At 40.7% G+C, this 26,871-nt stretch overlaps 2 protein-coding genes across 4 annotated transcripts in view; both read right to left on the reverse strand.

The window, feature by feature from the left end:
• The window catches only part of ttc9b (tetratricopeptide repeat domain 9B), a 29,955-nt gene extending 21,774 nt beyond the window's left edge, over positions 1–8,181 (reverse strand). The window contains exon 1 of the mRNA XM_086036631.1: positions 7,481–8,181. Coding sequence (XP_085892757.1) covers positions 7,481–7,955 — 475 coding nt within the window. The 5' untranslated portion in view covers positions 7,956–8,181. The remainder of the gene's footprint in view (positions 1–7,480) is intronic.
• A 1,886-nt stretch (positions 8,182–10,067) lies between these two features.
• On the reverse strand, positions 10,068–23,454 carry c7h19orf47 (chromosome 7 C19orf47 homolog). Of its 3 annotated transcripts, XM_086036649.1 has the most exons (9): positions 23,324–23,454; positions 19,997–20,084; positions 19,680–19,794; positions 19,115–19,196; positions 16,856–16,981; positions 16,600–16,749; positions 14,507–14,580; positions 12,482–12,782; positions 10,068–12,390 (listed from the first exon to the last, which is right to left on the reverse strand). In XM_086036649.1, exons 1-9 carry the CDS (start codon positions 23,340–23,342, stop codon positions 12,374–12,376), a joined length of 972 nt encoding a protein of 323 aa, XP_085892775.1. In that variant the 5' UTR covers positions 23,343–23,454; the 3' UTR covers positions 10,068–12,373. The 3 variants fall into 3 exon arrangements, with proteins under 3 accessions (XP_085892775.1, XP_085892774.1, XP_085892773.1); XM_086036648.1 differs by having other exon boundaries at positions 10,068–12,782; positions 16,675–16,749; XM_086036647.1 differs by having other exon boundaries at positions 10,068–12,782.
• Between the last annotated feature and the right edge of the window lie 3,417 nt (positions 23,455–26,871).

The following is a 26,871-nucleotide window of genomic DNA, read 5'->3' on the forward strand; positions in this document are numbered from 1 at the left end:
ACAATGTGAAATCTGTAAACAATACGACGGATAACCCGTTACCGAGACATCTAATTAATGTTTGGTAGGAGTTTCACAAATGTTATGGACCGACAGTGGGGCTGTCACGTAGAACTCCACTAAAACAGAACAAACTCATACCTATGACTCTCGACAATAAGATTTGGGATATGTGGCACCAGAAGGGAGTCCAGTACTTGGAGGATTGTTTTATTGAGGGACTGTTCATGTCATTCGAACATTTGAGGAAGACGTATGGCTTGTCCACTCAGACCTTCTTCTCTTATCTCCAGATGTGATCATTCTTGAGGGCTAATTTGGGCCCTGACTTGATTTTGCCTGTCATGAATTAAGTGGAAGAATATCTTTATGAAAGGAACAAGCTCAAGTTTATTTCTAGAATGGATCGCCTGTTACTGGATGGAAGCCCAAAGTCAGGTCCACATAAATCCAGACTGAAATGGGAGTCAGATCTCGGTGTTATAATTGATGAACAGTTATGGGCGGATTTGTGTCGGAACGGCCTTATTACCATTATCAATGCCCGCTATAGACTGACGAACTATAACTTCCTACACCAGTTGTATCTCACTCGAGAGAAATTACATTCTTTTAAATCGACTTTGTCAGACTTGTGTTTTAGATGTGGTAAGGAGGTTGGCTCTTTTTTACGTTGTACGTGGCGTTGTAACAAGGTGAGGCCCTTCTGGCATGATATTTGCTCCACTTTAACTGGGATCATAAGAATTATTGTTCCTCAAGACCCTGAAATTTGTTTATTGGCGATTTTCACTCCTGTGTGTCGTTCTTTTTAACAATGCGCAACTTAAATTTCTCAAAATTGCCTTTTGCATTGCCAAAAAGTGCATTGCAATAATAACATGGAAATCCGACTCCACTCCAGTTATTGAAAGGTGGTTTTCTGAAATGAACAGTTGTGCTCCTCTGAATAAAATTACATATTGTTTCAGGAAACAGTATGCTTCGTTTTTGAAGGTTTGGCAACCATATTGAATCCACATCAGTGTGGAACTGCCGCAAGTGTCTGATGTTTTCTTACATTGTCTTTAAATGCTGACTTTTTTGGGGGTGGTGGCTGTTTTGTATATGTTTCATAGAAATGTTGTGAGTTTGTTATTGTTATTGTAAAATTTGAAAATCGAAAATAAAAAAAAAACACAAAAAATAAAAATGCTTTTTAAAAAACGAAAACTGGCTGAAACTGCATTTTACTATAACTATGATAGATTATAGTTATAGTCAAATGTAGTAAAATGTATAATTAACTATAATTAGAACAAAAATGTCCTTTGTTTTCTTCTTTATCAATTAATTTAAAACTTGAGCCTTTGGGCTTGATTTTAAATGTATTTATTTCGGTATTACAGCAAAGTGGTTGGACAGAAGAAGGAATTTTGAACAATCGTCTGGGAGTTGTGATCCTTTACTGGGTGTCACCTAGAAGCGACATCATCTATTGCAGGGGTGTCAAACTCATTTTTTGTCGAGAGCCACATCGTAGTTCTGGTGTCCCTCGGAAGGCCGTCATATAAATGTATGATCGCCTTATATGATGAGACAATTTGATCCAAGATGGCGGCAGGTGCTGCACATGGTGTCCCATCTCCTTCTACAAGACTAAAGCCTGAAGTCTACTGGACTGTGGATGGCAAAGTAATTGTAGAAAATGAACTTTTCAACTTTCTACTGGTAAAATCCAGGACTTTAAGCCAGGATGAAATCGTTTTGCTGGCAGCAAACGCATTTGAATCTGAGTCCATTGAGGCTTCGAAGAAAGTGTTGTTTGAGCTGTGTCCAACAACGCAGCGTAATATAGCACATAAGGGAGCGCAAAAGGACACTAATAACATCAAGAGTTGTCCGAAAATCCTCAATGAATGTGGGGAAAACGTTCCGCGATTCGTATCCCACTATTTGGATGATTTAAAATTGAGTCAATGCAGAAAAGCATTTTTTTTCAGTGTAGAAACTATTATATTGGACCCCCCCGCATACTTGTGGCTCGGCACCTGCAGATTCGCTTTTGCTCAGATTTTTTTTTCTATTTAATTCATTCTTCCATTCAATTTTTTGGGGTCGAGCAACCCCCATTTTTCACAGAAGACACTTAAATGGAGGTTTATCCATTTTTGTAAAAGAGTTTAGGGTTTGTTTCCTTCAATGAATTTATAGCAGACGTCAATTCTTAACGTATTTTCGCTGTTCCCCCCCACGAATAGCAAGAGTCTACTTTATTTTGGATCTTTGGGCTGTCCAGGATTGAAGGGGTCGACTATATTCGTTGTGTCTTTAAATTAATGAATCATATCTAATTATTTACATTTCATTGAATGATGTCATTACTATCTTTATATGAAGTCACATATTTGTATTGCCACTTGTCCATTGTGCTGTCTTCTCCCATCCCGTGAAACTATGAAAAAATACGTGTATATAATAAATAATAAAGAGAGCACTTATAATAAATAAGTGAATCAATTAATTGACTGTTCACCCCCCAAGGAAATGTGTCAATTATTTAATTTCTCTATGAATGAAGACGCAAATGAAGCTGTGATAGCAGCAACAACGATGGTAGGCTGCGAGCTGTATTACTCCAACCAGAGGGAAAAGGCACAGTGCTGGTTGCCATGGTAAATATGGCCCCCTGTCGAGTGTGTGTGGCACTCCCCTCCCCCCTCTTCCTCTACTCCTTCTCTCACTCTCTGCACTGGCTTTTCCTCTCCCACCATGCTGACCAATCCCCTTTCCCTACTTCCTTATCACCCTATTCCTCATCTCTTTAAATCATCCCCCTGCCCATATTACTTTCACGCCACTCCGGCCTTCAATAGAGGCCGTGGACAATGCGCAGAGGCTGGCGACCTTCAGTGCATCATGGAAGAAAGATTGTTGTGGTTCATCTGTCAAGCATCATCGAAAAAGACGTTATTGATGCTGAACACTTTATTAGGTATACCAGGAAATGTCAAACCAAACAAATGTATATCGCCGCGGCGATTTTAGGTTCAGAGCTTTGGGGGTGCTGAGCACCCAGAGTGTCTGGCTGATTCAAAAAAAATTTTTTTTCATTTCACTTCAAGTGATTTAGGATCATTCGTTAGATATTTTCACGTTAATGCTGAAACCACATTCACGTAAAAATAAGAAAAAAAGAAAAAAAAATGGACCGTGTTTTCCACAGGACAGCGACTCAGCTCATATGAAACCACAATTTGGCTCTTTTCATCAAAACCACACACATAGCTTACACACACGCAACAAGATAGGCTGATCATTGCATTCGATTCAATGCAGCTAAAATGCGGACTGATATCTGTTGATGATACCAACTCATGGTATTGGGTGGTAAAATAGTTGTTCAACATAACCACTGTATAACATGCTCTCACTAGGGGTGGGCGGATCGATCCAAATATCAATATTATCGATACTAAGCAAGTACTTGGATCGGATCGATACTATTGTCCTGTGATCGATACTTCGCTCAAAGCTCCGCCCTCCACCGCACCCCACCCCTCGCCCGGCGCCTCCTGCTACTCTCTAAGGCTCTGCCTGAGTGAGTGACTCAGGCACACTTTTAGCCCCTCCCTGGCAGAGAGGGCGACGGGAGAGTGAGAGAGCGGCCGGAACCTAAAGCAATATAGAGCCAAACAAGAAGCGGAGCACAGTGTGGACATTTTTTTACAACAACAGAAAAGGACAGTGCCAAGTGTGATTTGTATAATAAAGTGCTCCGCTACTGTGGTAACACCACGAAAATACACAAACATATAAAAAAAAGCTCACCCTACTGAGAGCAACGAATTACAAGTGAAGTTGAGGGAGGAGGAGGAGGGGGGAGATCCCTAAGCCAGAACACCCCCGCGGACACAGAGACAACGTACTCTGGCAGAGGCTTTTCAGCCAAAAAAATCAACAACAGTTGTTGAAGTAGAAGTGTTTTCTTTTTTATAGTGTTAAAGGTTTTTACATTGTATTGTTTACTCTATTTGCACTTTCTGACTTTATTTTCAAATTATTCTGCAATGGAAGATATTATAGTTGTCAACATGACATTTCTATTTGTATTTTGTTACATTGCTGCTCTTTTTGGTTTAACTCTCTTGACTTTTGTTCTGAAACAGTTGTTGTAGAAGTATTTTATTTTTTGATACTGTTAAAGCTTGCATTGTAGGTATTTAATTAAAAAAATATATAAATAAATGAATATTATATGTATATATATATATATATATATATATATATATATATATGTGCACTTCTCCTTTGCAAGATTGCACCTAGAAGCAATCAGTTTTCCTCTGATATATTATTGTGATTGCAAAGGACTTGATATTCTCATTCTCCGAAACTTCATATTCTCATATTGACCCAAGCAGCAACGTTCTTCCATGCCCCTCCGTCGTTGGCATGGTGACTTATCAACTCGGGATTCCATTCATGTTGTTTTTTCATAGTTGTGGTGCACGCGCTTAACTCCAGGTGAAGATACTCCAACTTGAATAAACTGATTCAAATCAGCTGTTCTGGAACCGAGTTTTCTACGGCAGAGTAGATCAACTCAGACTTCAGGATGAGACTCAGAGTTTGTTGAACCTGCTTTTTGAAACGGACCCCAGGTGTGTTGAAAAAGGGTTACCTATAAAACAGGCTGGATAGGGGCTCATGAGGACCAGACTTGAAGAGCCCTGCACTAGTGGTAACAGTACCACATTCACTTGCCTAAATTATTGGTTTTAACCATACAAATACCACAAACTAAGATCCCCAAACAGAGTTCAATATAATTTCAAACTCATTTTACAACATTACCGTGTAGAATAAATGGCTCCCAGACGATTTGATTTTTGAAAAAAATGCACTGGAAGTGCACATGTATTTGTGGCAAAGATTCACTGGCACCCTTGCTAAACTTAGCTCCTCCACCTCATACAAAGATAATCGACATAATTACTTCAACATACTTTACTGGCACTGATTACTACTTTCCTATTGGTCAGGGCATTGGCACATTATTGTGGCATCTTTGGGCATTTTCTATGGCAATTGCCTTCATTAGGATAAGAAATAAAATAATTAGCTATGTTGTTTGCGTTGTCCTTTTTTGTTTTGTTTTTACTATCTTTATTTTTATGTTTTATTTAAACCACTGTTTTTCAAACTATGTGCCAGTGTGCCGCAAGATATTGTCAGGTGTGCCATGGGAAATTATATAATCATGTCATTACTATATTGTAGTACTCTTCCATATCAGCAGGTGGCAGCAGCAGCAGGTAGCTACTGGTAATCACTCTGTTGCATGTTTATCCAAACAGGCCCATGTTTCACACAGATTAAGTATCAATATGAAACATTATAAAATACTTTTTTTTTTGTGTTTATTTAATTCCCATTCAATACGTTATAGTATAACGTCATTTTTCAATGTTAAAAAATATTGTTAAAATAAGCTTTTCTTTCACAATTTCAGCTGCTGGTGTGCCTTGACTCAAAAAAGTTAGAAAAACACTGATTTAAACTATGTTGCTGTCCATAAGGAGGGCAAAGAGTTTCATTATATCGCGGAAACATTTTTCAATCTTCAATCTGAGCGAACGTAAAACTACACCAATCAGACGGCGCAATCAGACGCCACGACGCTTGCCGACCTCCGACGTCGGATTGGTGTATCTAGGCCTTAACACTGATAGAGTCCCACAATTCTGTTCTGTTCAAATATTAGCTTTTCTACTTTTTTGTAGGCCTTTGTGTGCTAGCATCATTCTGTAAGATTGTATCAATGAATAATTAATGTCCACATGAGACAATAACCGGCAAAAAAAAAAGATGACGTGGTATTAGAGAAAGCAGTGTTGTTATTGTCATAACAGACGCTAAGTGCACCTGCTTCCAAACACATCTTCCTGCTTCTAATGAGGCTCTTAAAGGAGCAGTGACGCTGTTTTTTCCATTACTAGAGTCAGAGCAAATATGTCACTTATAAATATCACACTCTTTTAGTGTGTAGCTATACCGGAGCCTCTTTAACCTTAAACAGATCATGATTGTGCAGCCTTGCCTTTACACATGCAACCTTACATCATTCACTTGATGAGCCGTGACATGCGCTGTCACCATAGCGGCCTCCTGTGAAGCATTACAACACATCATCGTGGTGACCCTGCCTCAGTAATACATACGAAATTCATTATATGCTTCTGGGAAATGACAGGGAATATACTGAAAGATAAGATTTCTAGCAAGTGCTGACTAGCACTTGAGTCTAAAATATGCTTATCAGTTTGTTGGGAATATTAGGTGGCAGGGCTGCACAATATATCAAAATAACATTGATATAGCAATATTGGCAATATGCATATCACAAAGTCAGGCAATATTTTTCTTATGAAGCTGTATGATTTTATTTCAATTCGACCAGTCAGACGCTAACATAAATGTGCATCGCCATCCAATAGTTGAACATTACCCCAGACCAGGGGTCACCAAGTCTGGTCCTCAACGGCACCTATCCTGCATGTTTTCCATCTCTCCCCGCTGCAACACACCTGATTGAAATGATCTGTATCGTTATCAGGCTTCTGCAAAGCTTGCTGATGAGCTGATCATTTCAATCAGGTGTGTTGCAGCGGGGAGAGATGGAAACCATGCAGGATAGGTGCCCTTGAGGACCGCACTTGGTGACCCCTGATCTAGGGTCATTACAATTGAATAGCTAAGAATACATTGAGCTTGTTTATTTTGCTGCATGAAAAATGTAATTGTTTCATTAGATAATAAAAATGTCTTTTTTTAGAGTACATGTTAAATATCACAATAATATCGCTCTATTCAATAACCATGTCACATATCACATTTTTTTCCAATTTCGGGCAGCCTTACTAGGTGGAGTCCAGTGTGTTCAACTTACATTTTATACATTAAATACAATTAATGGCCGGGGTGCGGAGGTTTGCAAATGACTTCATGACATAAAACTGAGGTTGCCCATAAATAAATGATCTCATCTCAATTTACTCACAAATATACAAACTTTTTTTTTTTTTTTAAATAGTTTTTATCAAAATAACCAGATTTCAACATGGTGACACTGAATGTGCATAACCGACAATGGCAAGAACCAAGTAAAAGGGTTGCGATGATTTACTTGTGGTATAATGTTGCTCAAGAAGGGTTTAAGGACCTTGTGTAGCTCAGGAAATAGGTTAATTCTGACAAATTCACGTGTATTACTATAGTTGAAGATAAACATTAATATTTAAAATGGTGACATACATGGATGTTGAGGGCTTGCATTAAGCCCCCAAATGATAGGCTGTACGCCTTTGCTATATAGAGTGCATCAAAAAAAAAAAATCTACAACGTGAACCCAGTGAACTATAAAGAACCACGCATAGAGCGGGCAGTCCTCCATAGTGTGACCGGGTGTGGGTGCACTCGTGCCGGGTACTGACTGACCTGTGAGGCTGTCGTAGCACTCGATCTCGGTGCTCTCCACGGCTCTCCGCTGCTCCTCGGTGAGCTTGACGGCGGCTTGTTGGCTCAGCAGGTTGACCTCGGAGCCGCCGGTCGTCCCGTCGACGACGTGCACCCCTTTGAGCTGCAGCAGCGCCCGGTGGTACTTGCCGATCGCCTCGCGGAATTTCTTCTCCTTGTAGCAGCGGTGGCCCTCCGCCTTGAAGTCGACGGCTTTCTGGATCTTCGTCTCCATCTCCGTTTCCACTGAGACGCCGACTCGACACCCGCCGCCCCCTCCTCCGTCTCCTCCGCCGCTGCCTCCTCCGCCTCCGGCGGCCGCCGCCAGACTCCGGCCGCCGGTCTCCGGGTAGCTTTTGAGACTCTTTATTGGGTGTTGCTTGGCTTCCATGCTGCCTAGTGAGCGGGGTTGGAGCGGACCATGGTGCTCGGAGGACCGGAGCACCGTGCTGTGCATAAAGGATGCGGTTCGGCTACTTCGTAGGCTACCAAGCGCCTTGAGAAAATTTGCCGCGATAAAAGTTGTTCGAATGTCAAATGGTTATTTATAAATAAATACGACGGTGAGCGGCGGCGACATTGTAGGAATTCGCCGAAGAAAGATGGCTCAGTTGCGGGTGTAGTGATGCTCGCGGGGACGTGTCGTAGCAACAACTGAAGCACGCGCAGTTTCAGCACCACGGGCACGCGACCGCCTCTACCGCAAAGCATTATGGGAGACGGAGTCCTTATATTGACCAAATACTCAATGTAAAGGGAACCCGGTACAAATGCTCACTGCGCACGCAGACAAAACTGTAAGTAAAAAATATAATCATGTAGTAAAACCTTTGCATTTTATAATTTATGATACTTTTTGGGAGGGGGAATCTCTATCTTATCCTTGTAAAAGATTTATTTTTGAAAAACAATTTAATGTTAATTTAATTTTACCTTAATATGAACACTTACAAATGAGGTGGGCAACACTTTTTCCTTTCTTCTTCTATGTTTTTAACTTATAGACCACTCAAAGTCCATGTTTCAATTTTGAAAAGGACAGATAAGTCTGATAGATGCCACTTCAGGATGAGGTTGTTATTGAATAACAACATATTAATTCATTCTCTTCTTTTAATTGGATCATGCACCACCGTGATCCGAATTCTCGATATTTAAGTCACATTGGAATCATGGCCCCTTTCAAAAAAATATTTTTTCCATCCATCCATCGGAGACGGTCCAACGTTGTGACAGTGTAGTTTGGCCAAGTGAAGTTGCCGTACCATTTTAATACCGCATTACGTTGGGTCACCACGAGTCGTGAGGCGTGACTGCAGCCCACAACTCACGGAAAGTAAAAAATGTGTTGATATGTTCACATTATTTTTTTCGTTGTTAAATGATTATAAGTATATACAATGGCCAGGGCGCATGTATTATTAATATTCTTTAAAAAAAACAACAACAAAAAAAACACCTTCTTTGCAGCCACCACCTGTCGCTTGTGTGTTTCATGACATTTCTTTTTGTAAATCTCCATTATACACATACGCACGCTATGGAGGTGAACTGAGGTTTCACTGCGGTTCACAGTTCCTGATGACTTCATCGCTGAGATTTCAACGACCGCAAGTGATGCTTGCAGAGGGAGAGTGCGATCTCTAGTGGACATGGAGTCAATCGTACACCTACTTTATGTATGACGTAAGGTTTAGACCATGCAGTCTGCACTGTTTGCAAAACAAAAGTGTGCTTCCTTTGTTGCACAAATATACAGCCTATTTATTCATTTCACAGGTCTGCGATCTGGTGTTTGAATCTCAGGTCCACCCTGTGTGTGGTTCACGTTTTTTTCTGAGTACTCTGGATTCCATCCAGATGACAAAAAACAAAAACATGCATGTTGGGTTCATTAGAGACTAAATTGGGGCTGAATAATTAATTACATTCAAATCGACATCGCAATATCGTGGACTGCAATTTTTAAATAGCAGAGGATGCGATATGGTTTGGTTGTTGGTCTTTATTTTTATACAGTATATGCACATTTTGTTTTGTTTTTATAGCAGCTTTAATGTTAATCGAGATAGGTTCAGTGCTTAAGCGCAGTCCACATGTTTGTATATCATTTCATGAAACATGAAAAAATAACATGACATAATAAAGTCACGGACTGGTTGACATTATTGTAATCTGACTAAAGATTTATTGACATGTTCATGCAACAAGTCAGAGCGTTTAGTAAGTTCACAACTCTAACTTAAGTAGATAAGCTCTCTGATGTTAACTTATTTTTTTATTTTATTTTTTTCACTTGCCTTTATTTTGGCAAAAGCCTAATGTAAAACAAAAAAATAGATGTATAATAATTCTGATATTTTTCATTGCAATAGATTCATTGTGAGGACTTTGCAATATTGAGTGAAAATAAATCACAATTGAATAATTGTTTACTTTTGGATTAGTTATGCACACAGCTTTGATGTTAATAAATAATATCTTTACAAAACAAATTTTGAGCCCTACCCTGCCCTGTGATTGTCTGGCTGGACCAAGCCTAAGAGTAAAAATAAATAAAGACACCAAATCTATTCTGACCATTCATTTTAATTGTTTCACAAAGCACGTCTTCCTTGTTTTCTTTCTTTTAAACATTTCTTCTTTGTTTCTGAAGACAAAAGTAAAAAAAACAACACTTTAAATATTTACAGTGGTAACAAAGTTCAAGTGTAAAGTCTAAAAAGACCTCCAGGTGTTACAACACAATTAGATGGCCGGCGACGGGGTGGGGGGACACCTACTGGACCTACAGTCCAGCCAGTTCCTTAAAGGTGCTTTTCCAATACAGGTTCCAAAACGACCTGGCCCCGCCCACTTGGCCAATCAATTGGGACATCAACTGAACTACATGAGTCTCAAAATGTGAATCACAGTTGCATGATGGTGGTGACGTTGCAAATTATAGCCAAACAAATTCATAGAAGCTTTCACACAGATGAAAAATCACTTTCGGATTTAAGCGAGTAAGACAGCCGTCCGCCAGCAAGGCATAAAAACACAAACCCAGAGAGGTGCGCACCACTCCTGAAAATTTGTACCACAAGATCCACTATTTCATCTACTGGTATATATGAAATTGTAAATATCGTAAAGTACTGTTGTAAAACACAACACAGGGAGTCCTCAATTTACGAACGAGTTCCGTTCCTACACTGGCAATGTAACCCGAATTTCCGCGTATTTTGGATTTCACCGTTAAGGGTCGAAAATTACGTCAAAAAATGAAAATACATTAAAATAAAAACATAAGATGCTGTGTGCCCGAATATTGACTGCATGTAAACGTAGTCACTACTGTGCTGGGGACAACATTGCGGAAGAATCGCGGGCGTCATAAAGTCGAAACGTCGTAATTCAAAAATTCTTTGCAACATGTTCCAAGCGCCTTCACTAGTCTAAACATGGAATTCTGAATAATATTGTTTGTTGAATATGAGTTAAGGAGCAAAATCCACCTGTTTCTAGCCATTTCTGGGAGCGGCCATTTTGTCCCTCGTGTTGACTGAAAATTACATAATAGTTGCTCAGGGCTCAGATAATAACCAATCACAGCTCACCTGTTTTCTGAAGCTGAGACATGATTGGTCATTACCTGAGCTCTGAGCAAGTGTGACGTCATTTTCAGTTGATAGCAAGTCACAAAATGGCCGCCCCCTAAAATGGCTAAAACGGGTGGATTTTGCTGCTTAACTCATATTCCACAAATGCAATATTAATCAGAATGCAGTGTAGTGTAGGTGCATAGAACGTATTATTGCAAAGATCATTTTGTGGTCGACCTGCGGTTTAAAGAAACGCCTACATCTGTCTGCCAATCAGATGACAGTGAGGTTATGTCTGTCCTTGGTCTTGAAACTGTTCCATACTACCTCAAAAAAGTCTCATGGAAAAGCAACCACAAAGGGCGAAAACAGGCTTTTCGGGCTAGAGTTACAATACAATTACTTTACCATGCAAAAGGGGCATTAGATTAATATTTTGATTTCTCCAACACAGAAAAATATATAGCATAATAAGTGGTGTGAAATCAAGTCTACTCAAATCTATACTCTTTTTTTTTTTTTTTTTGAATACTCAACTCGTGTTGCCTTTCAGGCAGGAGGCCTACTATGGTAAGAAAGTCCACCAGGAGGTTCGGAGGCATCCGAATCATTCGTACTTGGTGCGGGTGGTCATGCTAATGTCACATCAGGTTCAAATGTTTTCCTATGGCCTGACGTACTATATGTGAATCACAATAGGTTTTCATTCCTGTTCGAAATGAAAAGGGTAAAGTATCTTACCTATTTAAATTTTGAATTACAGAGGAGTTCTGAAAATGTTTATGATATGTTGAGGACTATAAATACTGTGACGGGAGGTTTAGGCAGCAGCAGCCATCCTGCACGGGTAAAGTATTAAAACTATCATACTAGCAGTTAAGTCCATGCCATGCTCATGCCTTGCGATGATTTTTAATGCTTGAATAATGTCTTAAAAATGATCAATGGCACATAAGATTGCAATATTTCTGTCCAAGCTATTAAAAAAGGGGCATTTGGGGGATAATTGGGGGAAAATGAGGTTTACTGTGGCACCAAAGTTAAAAATAAAATATTCTGTTTTATGTCAGTGTACAAAAAAACCAAAAACCTCATTTTTTCCCCCAAATGAATTTTCAGTCCTTGTTGCACAACAGTTGGGATGTGTGTTACTTGTTTTTATTGCCCAGCCTCTTGAAAACACTGACAGCCTTGCAGTCCATCTGGGCGCCCGCACAGTCCACCGCTCCGGCTAATGCTCCCGCTCTGGTTCCTGCTCCAGTGCTGCTGCTGACTTTGCCACGCGCCGCGCTCACTTTCTGCTTGGCCCTGGGCCGAGTGCTCGTCACTTGGTTGTCCTGCGTGTCCGCAGGTGGGGGACACACCGCGGAGCAGGGCGCGGCGGCGCGCTGGAGCTTACCTAGTCTCTGAAGCACACTGATTTTAGTCGGGGGGACGCCGTTGGAGGAGGACGTAGGAGTGGGCGTGCTGGGTGGCGGCCGTTTGAATTTGCCGCCAAGGCGCCGCAGCGTGGTGGGCGCGGGCTTTTTGATGGGCTCGCTCCTCAGGGAGGGCAACAGCTTTTTGAGAACGCCTGCGTACTGGAGGACGGATCCTTCTCCGTCGCTGTCGTCCTCCTGCTTGGTCGCTTCCAACTTTCCCAACCTTGGCTCCGCCCCCACTTCGTCTGCTAGGTCCAGACGGCTGAAGACACCGGTGGGCTGACAACACAAGGAGCGTGGTAAGCGTGTCAGGAAGTAATTCTCTCACATTTGGCTGCTGCTGTTTTGCCATAGTCACAAAAGAACTGTGGGCATGCCCTTGCACACATTACCTCTAGCCATATTTATTACACCCTCTGTCCACATTCCGATGTTTTCGGTCCAGGTTGTACCCACACAGAGGTCCTCCAGCGAGGAATAATGTGTGACATGCCAAGTGCTGCAAGAAGCCTCCATCAAAAGCTCCACCCACACCAAACCTCCAAAACATACCCCATGCAGGGTGGGCGCTCCCCGTTCGCCGCCTCGTCAATGACAATGTGAAATGGGGAGTGGCGAGGTCAATATTTACCATGCTCGCCATTTTGGCACTAGCTGTGCACTTGTATGCCTGGGTAGGTTCTCCTATCGCCTTAAGTCTGTCACTTACAAATGTTGATGCCAGTATCATACTGCGGGTGGAACAACCCTAAAATGTGGGCATTTCCTGTCAAAAACCTGGCCTTGCGCGCATTCTCCGGTCAACTCAGTAGAAATGTTTAAAACACGATTTAAGACTTATTTGTACGATTCTGCATTTAGTTGAACTGTTTGTTTTGGCCTCTTTCCTGCCGCTTCTATTCTTTTTCTGCCCCCTTTTCCCAGGCTAGGGAACTAGGTGATGACGACCGAATTGGAGGTTGCTGTTTCGATCCAACGGCAAGTGACTGCTACAAGATGGGAGGCTGACCACATCCTCGGAGGCGCTGTTATGGAGATTTCTACATCGGTGTCATCTTCATGCAGCACTTCATTTGATTAACTTTCACATCACTTTAACAAACGCTGTATAGTACTATAATGTGTGTTCAATGTTGCCCACTGGGTTTTTTTTTGAGTTTTTCCTTGCCCTCCCGGGGGTCAAAGATCAGGGGATGTCGTGTATATGATCTGGTGCATATGTGAAGCCCTTCGAGACTTTCCTGTGATTAAGGGCTATATAAATAAATTTGACTTGACTTGACTTAAGCCATTTTCCTCTTACATGCATTAGAGGCTGTAATAAGTCAAGAACTCCTGGGAAGCTTAAACATCGGAGGGGGGCATTTTACTCAATTTTGCTGGTCTGCCATTTGTCATCCGTCAGCAGCCCGGGTACCGTCCGTCATATTTCGTGACGAAATGAATTGTAATCGTCAGTCCACCAATCCGTGAGTCAGTCCGTCAATTAAGTCTGTCAGTCTTCAAAATTCCATCTATTTTAAAAGGTGTCCCGTCAATCGTCAGCAAAACAGGCGTCCGTTTGACGGAATGCCAACCTCTGTTACTCCTACCCTTCACTGACTATGTTTACATGCAGCCAATAGACCTTTTCAAACCCGAATATTGGCAGTATTCGGATTTTCGAAAGCCACGTAAACGTGTGCAAAACCCTGAATGTGCCCTTATTCGGGTCTTCAAAATTCCAACTATCACGCCTGGGTTACTCCTTTCCCAACCCAAATATTTGACCTTAACCAGAATATTGACTGCGTATAAACGTAGTGACTGACTCAAACATTGGTCTTGTCCTTCCCAACTGACCTGCAGCATTCTGCGCCATACCCACTGAGCCCAAAAGGCCTTTTGCAGTTTCTTTAGTTTCAGGTCAATCTCTTTGGCATTCCTTAATCCTGGCAGCATCTCATGTTGTGTACAGTCTGCATCTATTTGGCTATTTAAGGAGATTGAGTGATGCCCCTCACCTTGTTAGTGCTGGCTGCTGGGTCCACCTTTGATTCGGCACCAAGTCTGGCGAACACTGATGTGCGCTTCAAACCTTTTGGGACACAAACGCAGGAAACAAGAATATTTGACAAGCGTTTTGATGAATCAGCGGCAAGTTGAGAAACAATCTAAAAAGATGTTTAGTCGCAATCTCAAGCCGCGCAATGTGTTGCAGTCCTTTCGGATAACAGATGGCTTTTAAGGTATCATTCTGAATTATGTCCAACTGCTCGGAATGCAATTTCATTTGTGTACGGTCATGACAAAAATCACAAAAAGGCATAAAAACAATGTATGTCTGATTTATGAGACTAAAGCTTAGACCTGAATCTTCAAGACCAGAGTAACATGGTCAAACACAGCCATGTGGTGATTAATAAAATGTGAATTTGCTGTGTAATTTCAAAACCCGCATAGGAAAAAATATATATAAGTGAGCCTGATACAATGCACACTCAACGGCTACTTCGAAAGGTACACCGGCAAATTAGAGAATGACTACACTCAGCCAAAAAGTTAACATATTGGTTGTTAAAACTAGACCACATAATACTGGGTGGGAGTAATATTTTGGTCACCATATTAAACAACATGAGGGCTCAAAACAGAGCTGGGTGAAGAGTCAAATAAAAAAAAGTCTCCAAAACCACAGTTTGGGTTGCCAATTTAGCAATCTGATCGCCAAACTGAGAGACCATTCCGGGCCTACTTGTGACTTTGATTCCCGCTAATAATCAGCCAGCATGAGCAGGATCATTTTCACATTGATTTTGATATAACATCTAGTAAGGAGCCCGGTAAATGTTTTTTTTTTCTTCAAATTGGTCTTCTTTTTCCTTCTTGTGTCTTTTAGCGGTTGGCAAACAACTTTTGGTGCATTACTGCCACCTCCTGAAATGGAGTGTCGGGCTGCAAAATACCATTTCACAATCTCTCAACCCTACTCTTTCCAAAAATAAAAACTAGAAAGGTAAAACTTAACTCACAAGAACTTCTCTGTACTCAAAGCTACTTTATTACCTCTTAGCTCATTAACCCATTAAGGCCGGGAGCGCTGTTGCGTCATTCTATCTTTAAAGCCGGGAGAGTGGACACATTTGTGTCCCAGTCGAACGTGATATGATATGGTTTGTAGACAATGATGATATTGATGTATGTGTAAGAGAATAGAGGATGGCAATACCACTCGATTTTTTTAAAATTAAATAGTGCTTCTCTTGCACTGACACGGTATTTTTACATCTTCGATTGATACATAATATATTATTACTAGTAAATGATAAACTCTGCCACCTGCTGTACATATACAGTCAATGCAATCTAATCAAGAAAGCATGCCATCATAACAACACACGCGAGACAGGCGGGTCGGCTTTCCGTCTCTTGTTAGCAAAACAGGCGTCCGTCAATAATGGCCTGCGAGGTCCGTCGGGACTTGACCAGGTTAGTGACGATTACACCGATGGACAAAAATCCACTGCGGTCTGTGCTTAGTCCATCTTTTTCAAGTTTCCCGCCTAGTGTCAGCAAAACGGGCGTCCGTCAGTGACGGACAGACGGACCGGTCCGTCAGTCAGATGGAATGCCCACCTCTGCAGGTAAGTGCTCCCAAGTCGCAAATAGTTTTTCATGCAGTTTCATGGCTGGATTTACGTTAAAAATATTCATTTATTAAGGATCGTATCCGCATATATGTTTTGACAAAGGGAACATTTTTCCAAGGAGCAGGATTTATTTTTAGGTTATTTGTAAAGAATTGTTTTTTAAATTTCTATTACTTTGGAAGTTGATGCATGGAAAGAAACTTGTTTCAAAAACGTGTTTTGTATCAGGAAAAATGAAGCAAATTCTAGAAGGAAGGCTAGCAGATCTTGTGAATAAAAGCAAAACAAGTGCAGGCAGTAGGTTAGTGTAGTGTGAAATATTAAGAAAAGAGAGGCATAAAGTGTAAGCCAAGCGAGCCCTATTCTACCACGCCTTGATTGGAGGTTGAGAACTTTCAATACTGATTAGTTGATTAGCCTTTTCGGGGGTCAAGCGGCGAGGTGCCAGCCCACTGGTTCAGTCCTACCTTTCTTGGCCTGCTGGGCCAGGATGCGGCGTGTGCGTGGCGTGGTGCCTTTGGGCATGTTGATGATGTACTTGCCTTCCATCTCTGCTGTCACACGTCGGTGCTTCGCGGCTGACAACCCGTTGCCTTCGTCTCCTGGCTGACTGACAGCTGTCAAAAGAAGGAAAAGTAGCGGTCAGACAAAATGGAATCATGGAGCGAGGGAGCGGAGTCACCCGGGGTTGGGGGCATGGATATTGAGCAGGTTGTGCTTTACCTGCTTTGCTACCCTTGCTTGCTTGCATGTTGGACACCGTGACAGAGAGGCGGTTGTCGGGGCGACGTGCTGGAGTGGTAGGGGGGGAGTCATGGCTCAAGGCGTTGGCTATCATACGAGTGGCCGCTAAGGGATGACAGAAAACATTATTTACCTCATTACGCATCCGATGTGCCATAACTAACACTGCTTGAGTGTCTGTTTTCAGTCATTACAGCCAGATGGGTACTATGGGTACTCAATGGAAGTCAAATGCTAAACAAAGATGCAGATTAGCATTAGCTAACAGCACTCATTTTTACAATTTGCATGACTGGCAATAGCATAGAGTTGAATTGTGAGAGACATTTTTCCATATCAAGAGATTTTGCCCTCGTAGACTCAATATTTTGTTTTGGGAAGCTGCTCAAAGTGGCTGTCTGTCATTGTTGTTCTTGTGTGTGTTTTAATCCTTTAAGCAAAAAGTTCTTTCACTGAAGGCAATAGCAACTGGACTTGTAAAATACCTTGTAAAAAAATAATGTCTTTCATTTCATAATTTATTCTCCGTCACAGGAGCAGTTGCTGGAGAGACACTATTGTGATAGTATCTGGAATGGGAGCGGCTATAAATAAAACTAGTGAAACCTCTTCTCACACTTCCACTCAGGCAACACTTCGCACTTACAGCCCTGTCCACTAATGTGCTCAAACAACAAACAAATTAAAAAATAAAAAATAAATAAAACCTAACAAACAAAAAGGTTGGTATGCAAATGCAGACTGTCACACTTGAATCTGATGCGCTTGAATATTTTCAGGATGTATGTACACAAGGGATGAAACGATTCACTCAAGCCCCGATTCGATTCGATTTTCAGTTTCCGATTTTTGATTCGATACGATTTTTAAAAAATTGCTACCATGCTTGTCTCTGTGCACGAGTGTGGTTCTGCAGCCATTTAAGATTCTCCTATTTGTCTTTAAATCATTAAATGGCCTCGCCCCGGCGTACCTCTAGGAGCTCCTCCACTCCTACGCACCTTGCCGCAGCCTCAGGTCTGCGGACAAGGCGCTGCTCGAGGTGCCGAGGACCAAGCGGAGCCTCAGAGGGGATCGAGCCCTTTCTGTCGCTGGTCCTTCCCTCTGGAATGACCTCCTATTGGTTGTTAGGCAAGCCCCCTCTCTGTCCATTTTTAAGACCCGGTTGAAGACACATTTCTTTTCTCTGGCTTTTCATCAGACCTGAAATTTTCGGCTTTTTTCCGGTGTCAATTGTATGTAGTGTTTTATGTCAATTTATTGGCTTTATTTATTTATATTTTTATTTATATTTTATATATTATTTATATCTATATTTATTAATACATGTACCGCAGCCTTTTATTGTTTTTGTTCTATTTATTGTATTGTTTGTAAAGTGCTTTGTTCCAGCTCTAGCTGTTATGAAATGCGCTATATAAATAAAATTGTATTGTATTGTATCCACAAACGCAATACGCAATGATGTTTGGCGCAAAAGCATAATTTGATCTACACATTCAAAGTGTGCTATGCATCTGGAATGAAAAAGACATCATTTTCTAGATGAATTTAGTCAACTCAATTTTTGTTTAATCCAATCGATTAATCGGGGCGAATCTATTTCAAATCGATTTTCGATTAATCGTCCCTAATGCGCACCACTTATATGCACCCAGGCAGTTTGATACATACATACTGTACATACTACATATACTCTTAATGATGAAAAACGTCCACAAAAAGTCCTTTTCAACTAAGCTGTAATAATATTAAAAAATATATTGTGAGTATTGATGTATGCTCTACCTGAATTTGTTGCTCCCGCTTGTGTTCAAATAAAAGTTTTTTTTAAAGGTTTAAAAATACCGCAACATCAACTCTACAGTAATTTTGTTAGCCTGTCTATGGCATTTTGCATTGTGTGTTAGCATTACGATAGCAGAATTTCATAAGAATGTGATTTGGTTTTACATGCACAATATGTAATTCTCTGTTGGTGTTTACTTTTAAAGTAAATTTCAACTACCAGAGGCAACGAACAACACCTTGAATGACATTTTTAATCAAAAGGGGAAAAAGAAAATATTTTTGGCTCATGATGAGATCTCAAGTACTGTTACAATTAAATTGAAAGTGATCAAAATAAAACTGTGCCTTATGTGACTGAATCCAATCTATCCAACAGTAGGAAAAAAAATTACCTCAGACTATATATGTGGGCTGAGAGTATTATTGCTAAGCCTGGCTGGTACTTACGAGTGTTGGCAGTTCTTCTGAGCTCTGCTTTGACGCTGGTCTGTCCTAAGGAGATGGCTTCTGTGGCCATTTTGCACATGTCCTGAATGGGGAAGTTGTTGCAAAACATATGCTATCTTACACTCAAAATTAAGGCGTTGCAACTTGCAAGTCCATTTCCCCCCCCCCCCCAACCATTTCAACACTGTCTGCCTCCCAGCCCTCCCAAAAATCTGGACATTAATTCTAGAGTCAACCCATAGGCACATGCCACAGTCCTCCAATAATGCCACTTTTAGACTGCACAGCAGCAGTGTTTTCTACCTCAAAATAGTATTGCATAATATAGTATTTTACATCATTGACAAATAACCACTGGCGGGTGAGCAGTGGTTCACAGCATCCGTATGTTAAAGGCAGAAATGGTTTCTGGTAGTTCCTGGTTTTACCAACAGAAGCGTGTCAATATGGAGTAAAGGCTTGTGGAGACAAGTGGGTACTGTGCAGTGGAAAAGGGATGTAAAATGACATGCATTTGAGTACCGCCCGCTGTCAACCTTCCAACAAATCCACAGTGGGCTCTGACCTGCCTATGGACGAGCTTGGCGTGTTTGAGAATGGCAATGATGTCACCAACAACCGTGATGCCGAGGTCCATCATGATGTCCTTGCTCAGGTCCATCAGCATGTTCTTCTGAATTCTGCAGCAATACAGATTTTTCAAAAGGAAATCGTTTATTTCAACCATAGTATCTGGAATGCTAACATTGTTCATGATTAAATTAAACCTCATGCATGAACACAGCTCAGTTTGCCTTATAATCTTGAGGAAAACTGACTTTTTAATCGCTTCTATACAGTCAGTTGTGTGTCAGGAGTGCTTGCCATCCACAACGTGCTTACCTGTTGTCCACGAAGGAGACTGCATAGGTGACAGCCAGGCCGGCTGGGATGCCGGCATCCTTGAAAAACTGGATCCACTCGGAAGTGGCTTAAGAGGACAAAATCGTAACGTTAGCAACCTGGCTGAACAAGCTAGTCGATCCTGCTCAACCATCCTTTTTTTTTTTTTTTATAACACTTAACATCATTAGGGTTGGGTGTGACCATAAGCCTATGCCTATCCCAGGTGACTTTGGGCGATAGGTGGTGTACACTCTGGACTGATTTCCAGTCAACCGCAGACACTTAAAGTCAAATGATCTTTCACACCGATGGACAGTCCCCGTAAAGAGGAAATAAGTATGTCTTGTAAATTTGACACCATCACAGAGAAAGGATTCTGCTTTGACTTGCGAGCACAAACTTGACATACAAGCACTGTCTAGCATCATTTAACTCAACTCAATTCACTTCACAATAAGCAATTTGGCAAATATTGAAAAATTCATCAAAAAGGGGCTCCAAGATGTTTCTAATCACTCCCAGTTGGTTGGCTGTCAAACTAAACATCAAACTAAGAGAACTGAGTATTTAAAACAACCACATAGCTTTGCCAATGGAAAGTCGACTTTGCGTAATGCTAAAAACAATGCAAAACCCCGTTGACATTTACATTAACAGTCGCCGTTCTAGAAGAATTACACATTTGAGCAAACAAATGTACGTAGATAGATAATATAACACTCACTATTTGGGATGTCCCGATCACACTTTTTTGGTACTCGAGTCCGGTTTTCAGTATCTGCCAATACCGAGTACCCAATCCAATACCTTTTTTTACATTTAGAAAAAAAAGAGCGTGCATCCGATTTTTCTGAAACGAATACAGTATAGAAATACACATACACCAAAACGTGTATATGTTTATATAGCTGGGCATTTTGATAAAATGTCCTGGTCTGTTTTATCACCTTCTGCCTGCAGGCGGTGTACCCTTCTGCCGTCCGTCTATCCGCTTTTTTGTCCAGAGGGAACAAATAGTAACGCCTATGGGCCGGTCCGCCTATCATTTTAAACAATGGGCTTCCGTTTGTGTTTCCGTCTACGAACTTGGACCAACTTTCATTAGTCTGTAAATAGTTTGGGGTTGACAAGACTGACGTTGGTGGTAATAACATTGTTAGATGTGCCAAAACGGTCACCGTGAAGAGCAATTCACAAAATATGGATTACGAGGAAAACTTTGCCACCGCCCAAGCACGCTAAAGAAAAGCTAATTAAACACACGCACACTCGGACAACCCTCGCCGAGTTGAGAAAACAAACACGCACACACTTTACTTTACTTTACTTTAGGCGAGCAAGTTAAACATGACAGCCAGGATGTTTGATATACGCTTAACATTGTGATTACACGATGGTAGACCGCATCATAACTACATTTGCGGCCTATCACGTGTAGAACAATTTTGGAAACTGTCTTGTTAAAAGATCACAGCTGAACTCGTTGTCATTACAATTGTATGTCGTCAATGTCCTGTGAAAAACACTTGTGTCCATTTTTTTCAATTTTCTTATTTTTCCGTGAATGGTGTTTCCGCGTTACAGACATTGTATTAATGTGAAAATTATTTTTTTCCCCAAAATTAGACTTAAGTGTTTTTCACAGGACAGCGACGATATGTAATAACAGTGCTAGATGCTGCATTTGTCCTACCATCTGTGTTAATGACAGTCCACAAATGAGATGCCTGTATTCCAGAGTGACAGAGTCACAAAAATAGACGATAGAAAATGGCATAGATGGAAAAAAATGGGTTTCCATCTATGCTTAGTCTGACTATTTTTCTAAGTTTCCCATCTATGGTTTACCGCCTACAAAATGGACATCCATCATAGGTGGTTAGATGGACCAGTCCGTCACATAGGCGGAATGCCCAGCTCTGTATGTTATATGTTGTTAAATATATTTAGATTATATGGACCATTCCACCAAATCAGTGCCAATTATTTCTTTCCATGACTTTGCATGGTGTATGGAACAATGGCTTCCTAGTAATGATGGAGAGCTTAATGCGTAAATGCGTGAGCTACAGAGCATGAACGCGAGCCTAGTCAGTGAAAGTAAGCACGTGCTGCACCCTCGTATACGAACTCGAGCACGAGCGCATATCTTCGCGTGCTTGATCATGCGCATGCGTGCTTACAAGTTGCAACATCAAGCTACATTGGTGCAAATTTATAGGAAAGCCAGTGCCTATCTCTAGCAATAATAGACTTGGATGCAAGTGACCGTTTGTCCCAATCATTGAACAACCTTGCAAACACTGTAATCATGCAACACAAACAGTTAAATTCTATATATTCTATTTATTTATGTTATGCATATTTTCATAAAGTACAATATTATAAAGTGCTATATTTTTCCTTATTTAACAAAAACTGTTTTGGGGGTTGGAATGGATTAGTGGCATTTCCACTTATTTCAATGGGAAAAATAGATTTGAGATACTGCGGTAACCCACAAGGCAGGGAGACGTTCACCAGGTATCTGATGCATTTTAGGTTTGCTGTGTATGACTACCTGAACTCACTTTACGCTTCATAGAAGTCATCTTGACAATTCATCACAAGAACACTGTCAAAAAGTCTGACTTCTCAACGATACTAATGCTCAGTTTTGATTCGACACGGTCTGAATGGTACTGGCCTCATCATCACGAATTCAAGTAGAGCAATCATTGCATACAAGAGGGCCGGGGGGAGACAAGTTATGTGTAAGACATGCTGACCACAAGCAGCTGGTGGTTATTTATAACCACTCAAACTCGTGGCTGGTGCAAAGTGATGGCGGCAGCTGCCACAACAATGGCTCATCCCAACATGTCCAGCACAATGGGAGTTACACTACACGTCCTCGTTTATAGTCATCAACACGAACAAGTAAAAGGCGTTCAATGCAACGCCAGATTTCATTCAACACGACCCTTCATTCGAATCTTAAGTCGTGTTTTTAAGGTTAGCGAGTCGCCGTTTCAAAATAACGACATAATGCAACGAACGCCAATTATGTCAACATGCGGTTGGCTCATCAAGACATTTCACCGGTAAACGAAGGTCATTCATTCAAGCGCTAAAGTAAAGATAGAACGATTTAGCATCGCACTAGCATTAGCTAAGGAGCGGATAAAATGCCGCCTACGACCACTCGCAACATTAACTGGCCGGAAACGGTCTAACATGTAGCCATTGTTTTAAAACTCTGACAGAGTCCAGTGTGGAGGAAAAAATGGGGAAATGCGGTGTTAAATTATAAGATTATCAAGCCGGGCCTTTTCGGTCACTCACCTGTTGTCACAGACGCCATGTTTACTCAAATGTGCTGTGACGTCACAATTCTACTTACGCCACTTCCTCCCTCCCCTTGTTCTTCACTTCCCGTGCCGAATGAAGCTTCCGCTGCGAGCGTTCTACACACTCGTAACCTCCGCGGGAACGCGCAAGTGAAGGGCACAAGTTTTTTTTTGTTTTTTTAATCTTTTATTTATATACATTAATCTTTTATTTATATGCATTCTCGAACAGGAAAACATCTGACTTTATTCAGAAAACATTGTCTTGATACATTTGAAAAAGAACATTTTTAAGGCTTTTTCAAAAATGTATTTTACAAAAATTGCTTGAAGTGATTTGAAGGGCACAAGGGTGCAAGTGTGGGTATTGGGATTGGGCCTTGGCGGGTGCGCGTGCACACACATTCCTACATGCAATGCAATCGTCCATTCCTTACGCGTAGCACATTTCAGGGTGTACGTGGAAACATAAAAGAAAGCCGCGTGTTTCGCTTGCGATAAAGGCGTGATACTGTAATTGTGCCACAATTCTAAACCAATCAGGAGTCGGACAGTAGGGCTAATTCAGATTGGCTGTTTACTATCCAATCGTAACTAAGAGGTGGGGAGAAACCGGAGGGGAAAAAAATCAACTACTGGTGTCTCAAGGGACAATAACCCATCCATCCATTATCTGTACCGCTTCTCCTCACAAGGGTCGCGGGGCGTGCTGGAGCCTATCCCAGCTGTCTTTGGGCAGTAGGCGGGGGACACCCTGAACAGGTTGCCAGCCAATCACAGGGCACACAGAGACAAACATCCGCACTCACAATCACACCTAGGGGCAATTTAGACAGTCCAATCAACTTACCATGCATGTTTTTGGAATGTGGGAGGAAACCGGAGTGCCCGGAGAAAACCCACGCAGGCACGGGGAGAACATGCAAACTCCACACAGGGAGGCCGGAGCCGGGATCGAACCCACGACCTCTGAACTGTGAGGCGGACGTGCTAACCAGTCGACCACCGTGCCGCCTGGGACAATAACGTTAAACCCAAAAAAAAAGATACAGTACGTGGAAAACACGTTTTTTACGCGGTATTTGACATTACGCTTACGTGATTGTGGCATAAATTAACGCCATACGTGTCAACTCAAGTTCCTTTGGAAAGGATACAGTACTGTACTCAATGTATGCCTATTGGATGTCACCGAATCTCTTATAGGAAAATACATGTTTAACAGGCAACAGTAAACATAAAAACTGAGTAATCAAGACAATTTTTCAGCAAGACAGTGTATGTACAGCACATGCAGTATCTTACTGGTCTTCTTTTGTGGGTAATATAAATTGAAAGAACCTTTGGCTCTTGCCTCACACATTTTTCGTCACAAACACAATTAAAAAGATATCCCATAAAATTATTCCTAGATTCTACCCAACCAATTTATATCTTTTGAAATTAAATTTAAAAAAAAGATGTAGATGTTAATTGTAGCTTTTTTGGTGAAATAAGAGAAACATTAGTCCATTTGTTCTGGTCCTGCTCATATTCAAAACTGCTGTGGTGTGATGTAACACGATTCACTATAGATCATATTTACCCCAGCTTCTCCTTACTATGGAAACATGTTTTATTTGGTATCATTGACTATGATAGGCCAGCCTATGCGTAATTTTATTCAACAAATCTTATTATTTTAACAAAATTCTATATCTATAGATCAAAATGTATGCATAAGAAGCCCAATTTTTGTTGAATTTTTGTGTCCATCTGAATAATTATTTGTTACATTATCTGTTTGTATGAAAAGAAAAGCTGTGAAAACATAATTATTTCAAACTTTATAATATAATTTAAATTTAAGTTTATTTATACTGGTATCTTTTATAACCTATTTTTTATTTTATTTGTTTTTTTTATACCCATTGCAACCTCCCTGTCATATTTTGTAAATGTTATAAAGTTGTGTACCATTTCTCATTTAATGTCCCGCATGTTTTGTATGCTTGGCTTCTATCAGGAATAGTGTGTTGTTGTTTTGAATTGTTCAATAAAGGAAAAAAAAACAAAAACTAAAGTGTCTCAATTCAGCTCGGGTGACTGATGAAAAGAGTAAAACTGCAATGCCTAAAAATTTAATGTTCAAATTAAGGAATAGAAATAAAACTATTTTCATTCAATAATCAGACATGTTACGTTTGACACAACAACACGCATCAACACATTGAGTGGGTACTCATGCTATGACAAATAGGTTCGGGGGGTTCACAAGCCGAGAAAGGTTGGGAACCACCGTGTTCTATTGCGCTTATCCTGAGGGATGGCACTACACTGGGACTAGTGAGTAGAAACCTGTCTAGCTCCAGTTCAGTCACTTCATCATTTTATTTGGCGTTTAGGGCCCAAGCAAGAGTTGTTGCGAGGTCCAGTCAAGTCTAGTCAAATTTATTTTAATAGCCCTTAATAACTGAAGAGTCTGAAAGGGCCTCACATGCCCAGAGTTGACAAATATTAACGACTTCCTATCCTAACCCCCAGGCGGGCAAGGTAAAATTAAAAAATGTCCCTATTGTTACCATAAAAATTATTATCATTGTAATTATTCTTAATGTTGTTGTTATTATCCATAATGACTCACATTTTGGAGGGCCTAAACCTGAGCAAAAATTCACCAAACCTTGCATACACATTGGGCCTGACGAAAAATTTGACACTTTAAAGTTGTCATGCGTGTGTACAAAAAAATGGGTCTGCAGCACTCCCCTACGGAGGCCTATCCCGCTACATTTGACCTAATCTGAAATATATCAATTATTTCCTCAACCCTCTTAAGCCCCAGGAGAGGGAAAATCTTCGAGCGCTTCCAGCTAATTGTCATTAGGATCACAGATGAGCTGGAGCATATCCCAACTGACATTGGGCAAGAGGTGCATGGGGTACAAGATTGGTTGTCAGCCAATCACAGTGCATCTATGGACAAACAACCACCCATTCATCCAAAGCCCAAATCACTAGATCCCCATGCTGCCACATGCACAAACATTCCACACAAAAAAGGTAAAAAATCAAGATTTTTTTTAATAGTATTTATTAATTTTTAGTTTATTAGGTTGATATGTGACTTAAGATTTAGGTAACATTTTCCAAATTTACATAGCGTCGCTGTCCTGTGAAAAAACTTACGTCATTTTTTTTTTCATTTTTTTAAATGTTATTTTTATATTAATGGAATTTCTGCATCATAGATATCCCATTAATGTGAATTTTAAAAAATAAATAACAAAATTGGACATACATGTTTTTCACAGGAGTACCGGTAATAACAATATCCTTTCAGTTTGTTACAATGTTCCCAAAATTGGTAAATACACAACGAAAGTGTATGATAACTCTCATTTAAAAGTGAGAGACATGCATCTCAATGATATACCATTTATTACTGCAATTTCTTTACAAGTTAATGGCATTTGGTTTAAGACATCAAACTCAGATCACTACTGTATTGATCTTGAGGAAAATTCATATCACCCATTTCAGTTCAAGATCCAAGATAGTCTT

The sequence above is a fragment of the Filicampus tigris genome, chromosome 7, assembly GCF_054856515.1.
Source record: "Filicampus tigris isolate MCC_2025a chromosome 7, RoL_Ftig_1.0, whole genome shotgun sequence".
Taxonomy (NCBI): Eukaryota; Metazoa; Chordata; class Actinopteri; order Syngnathiformes; family Syngnathidae; genus Filicampus; species Filicampus tigris.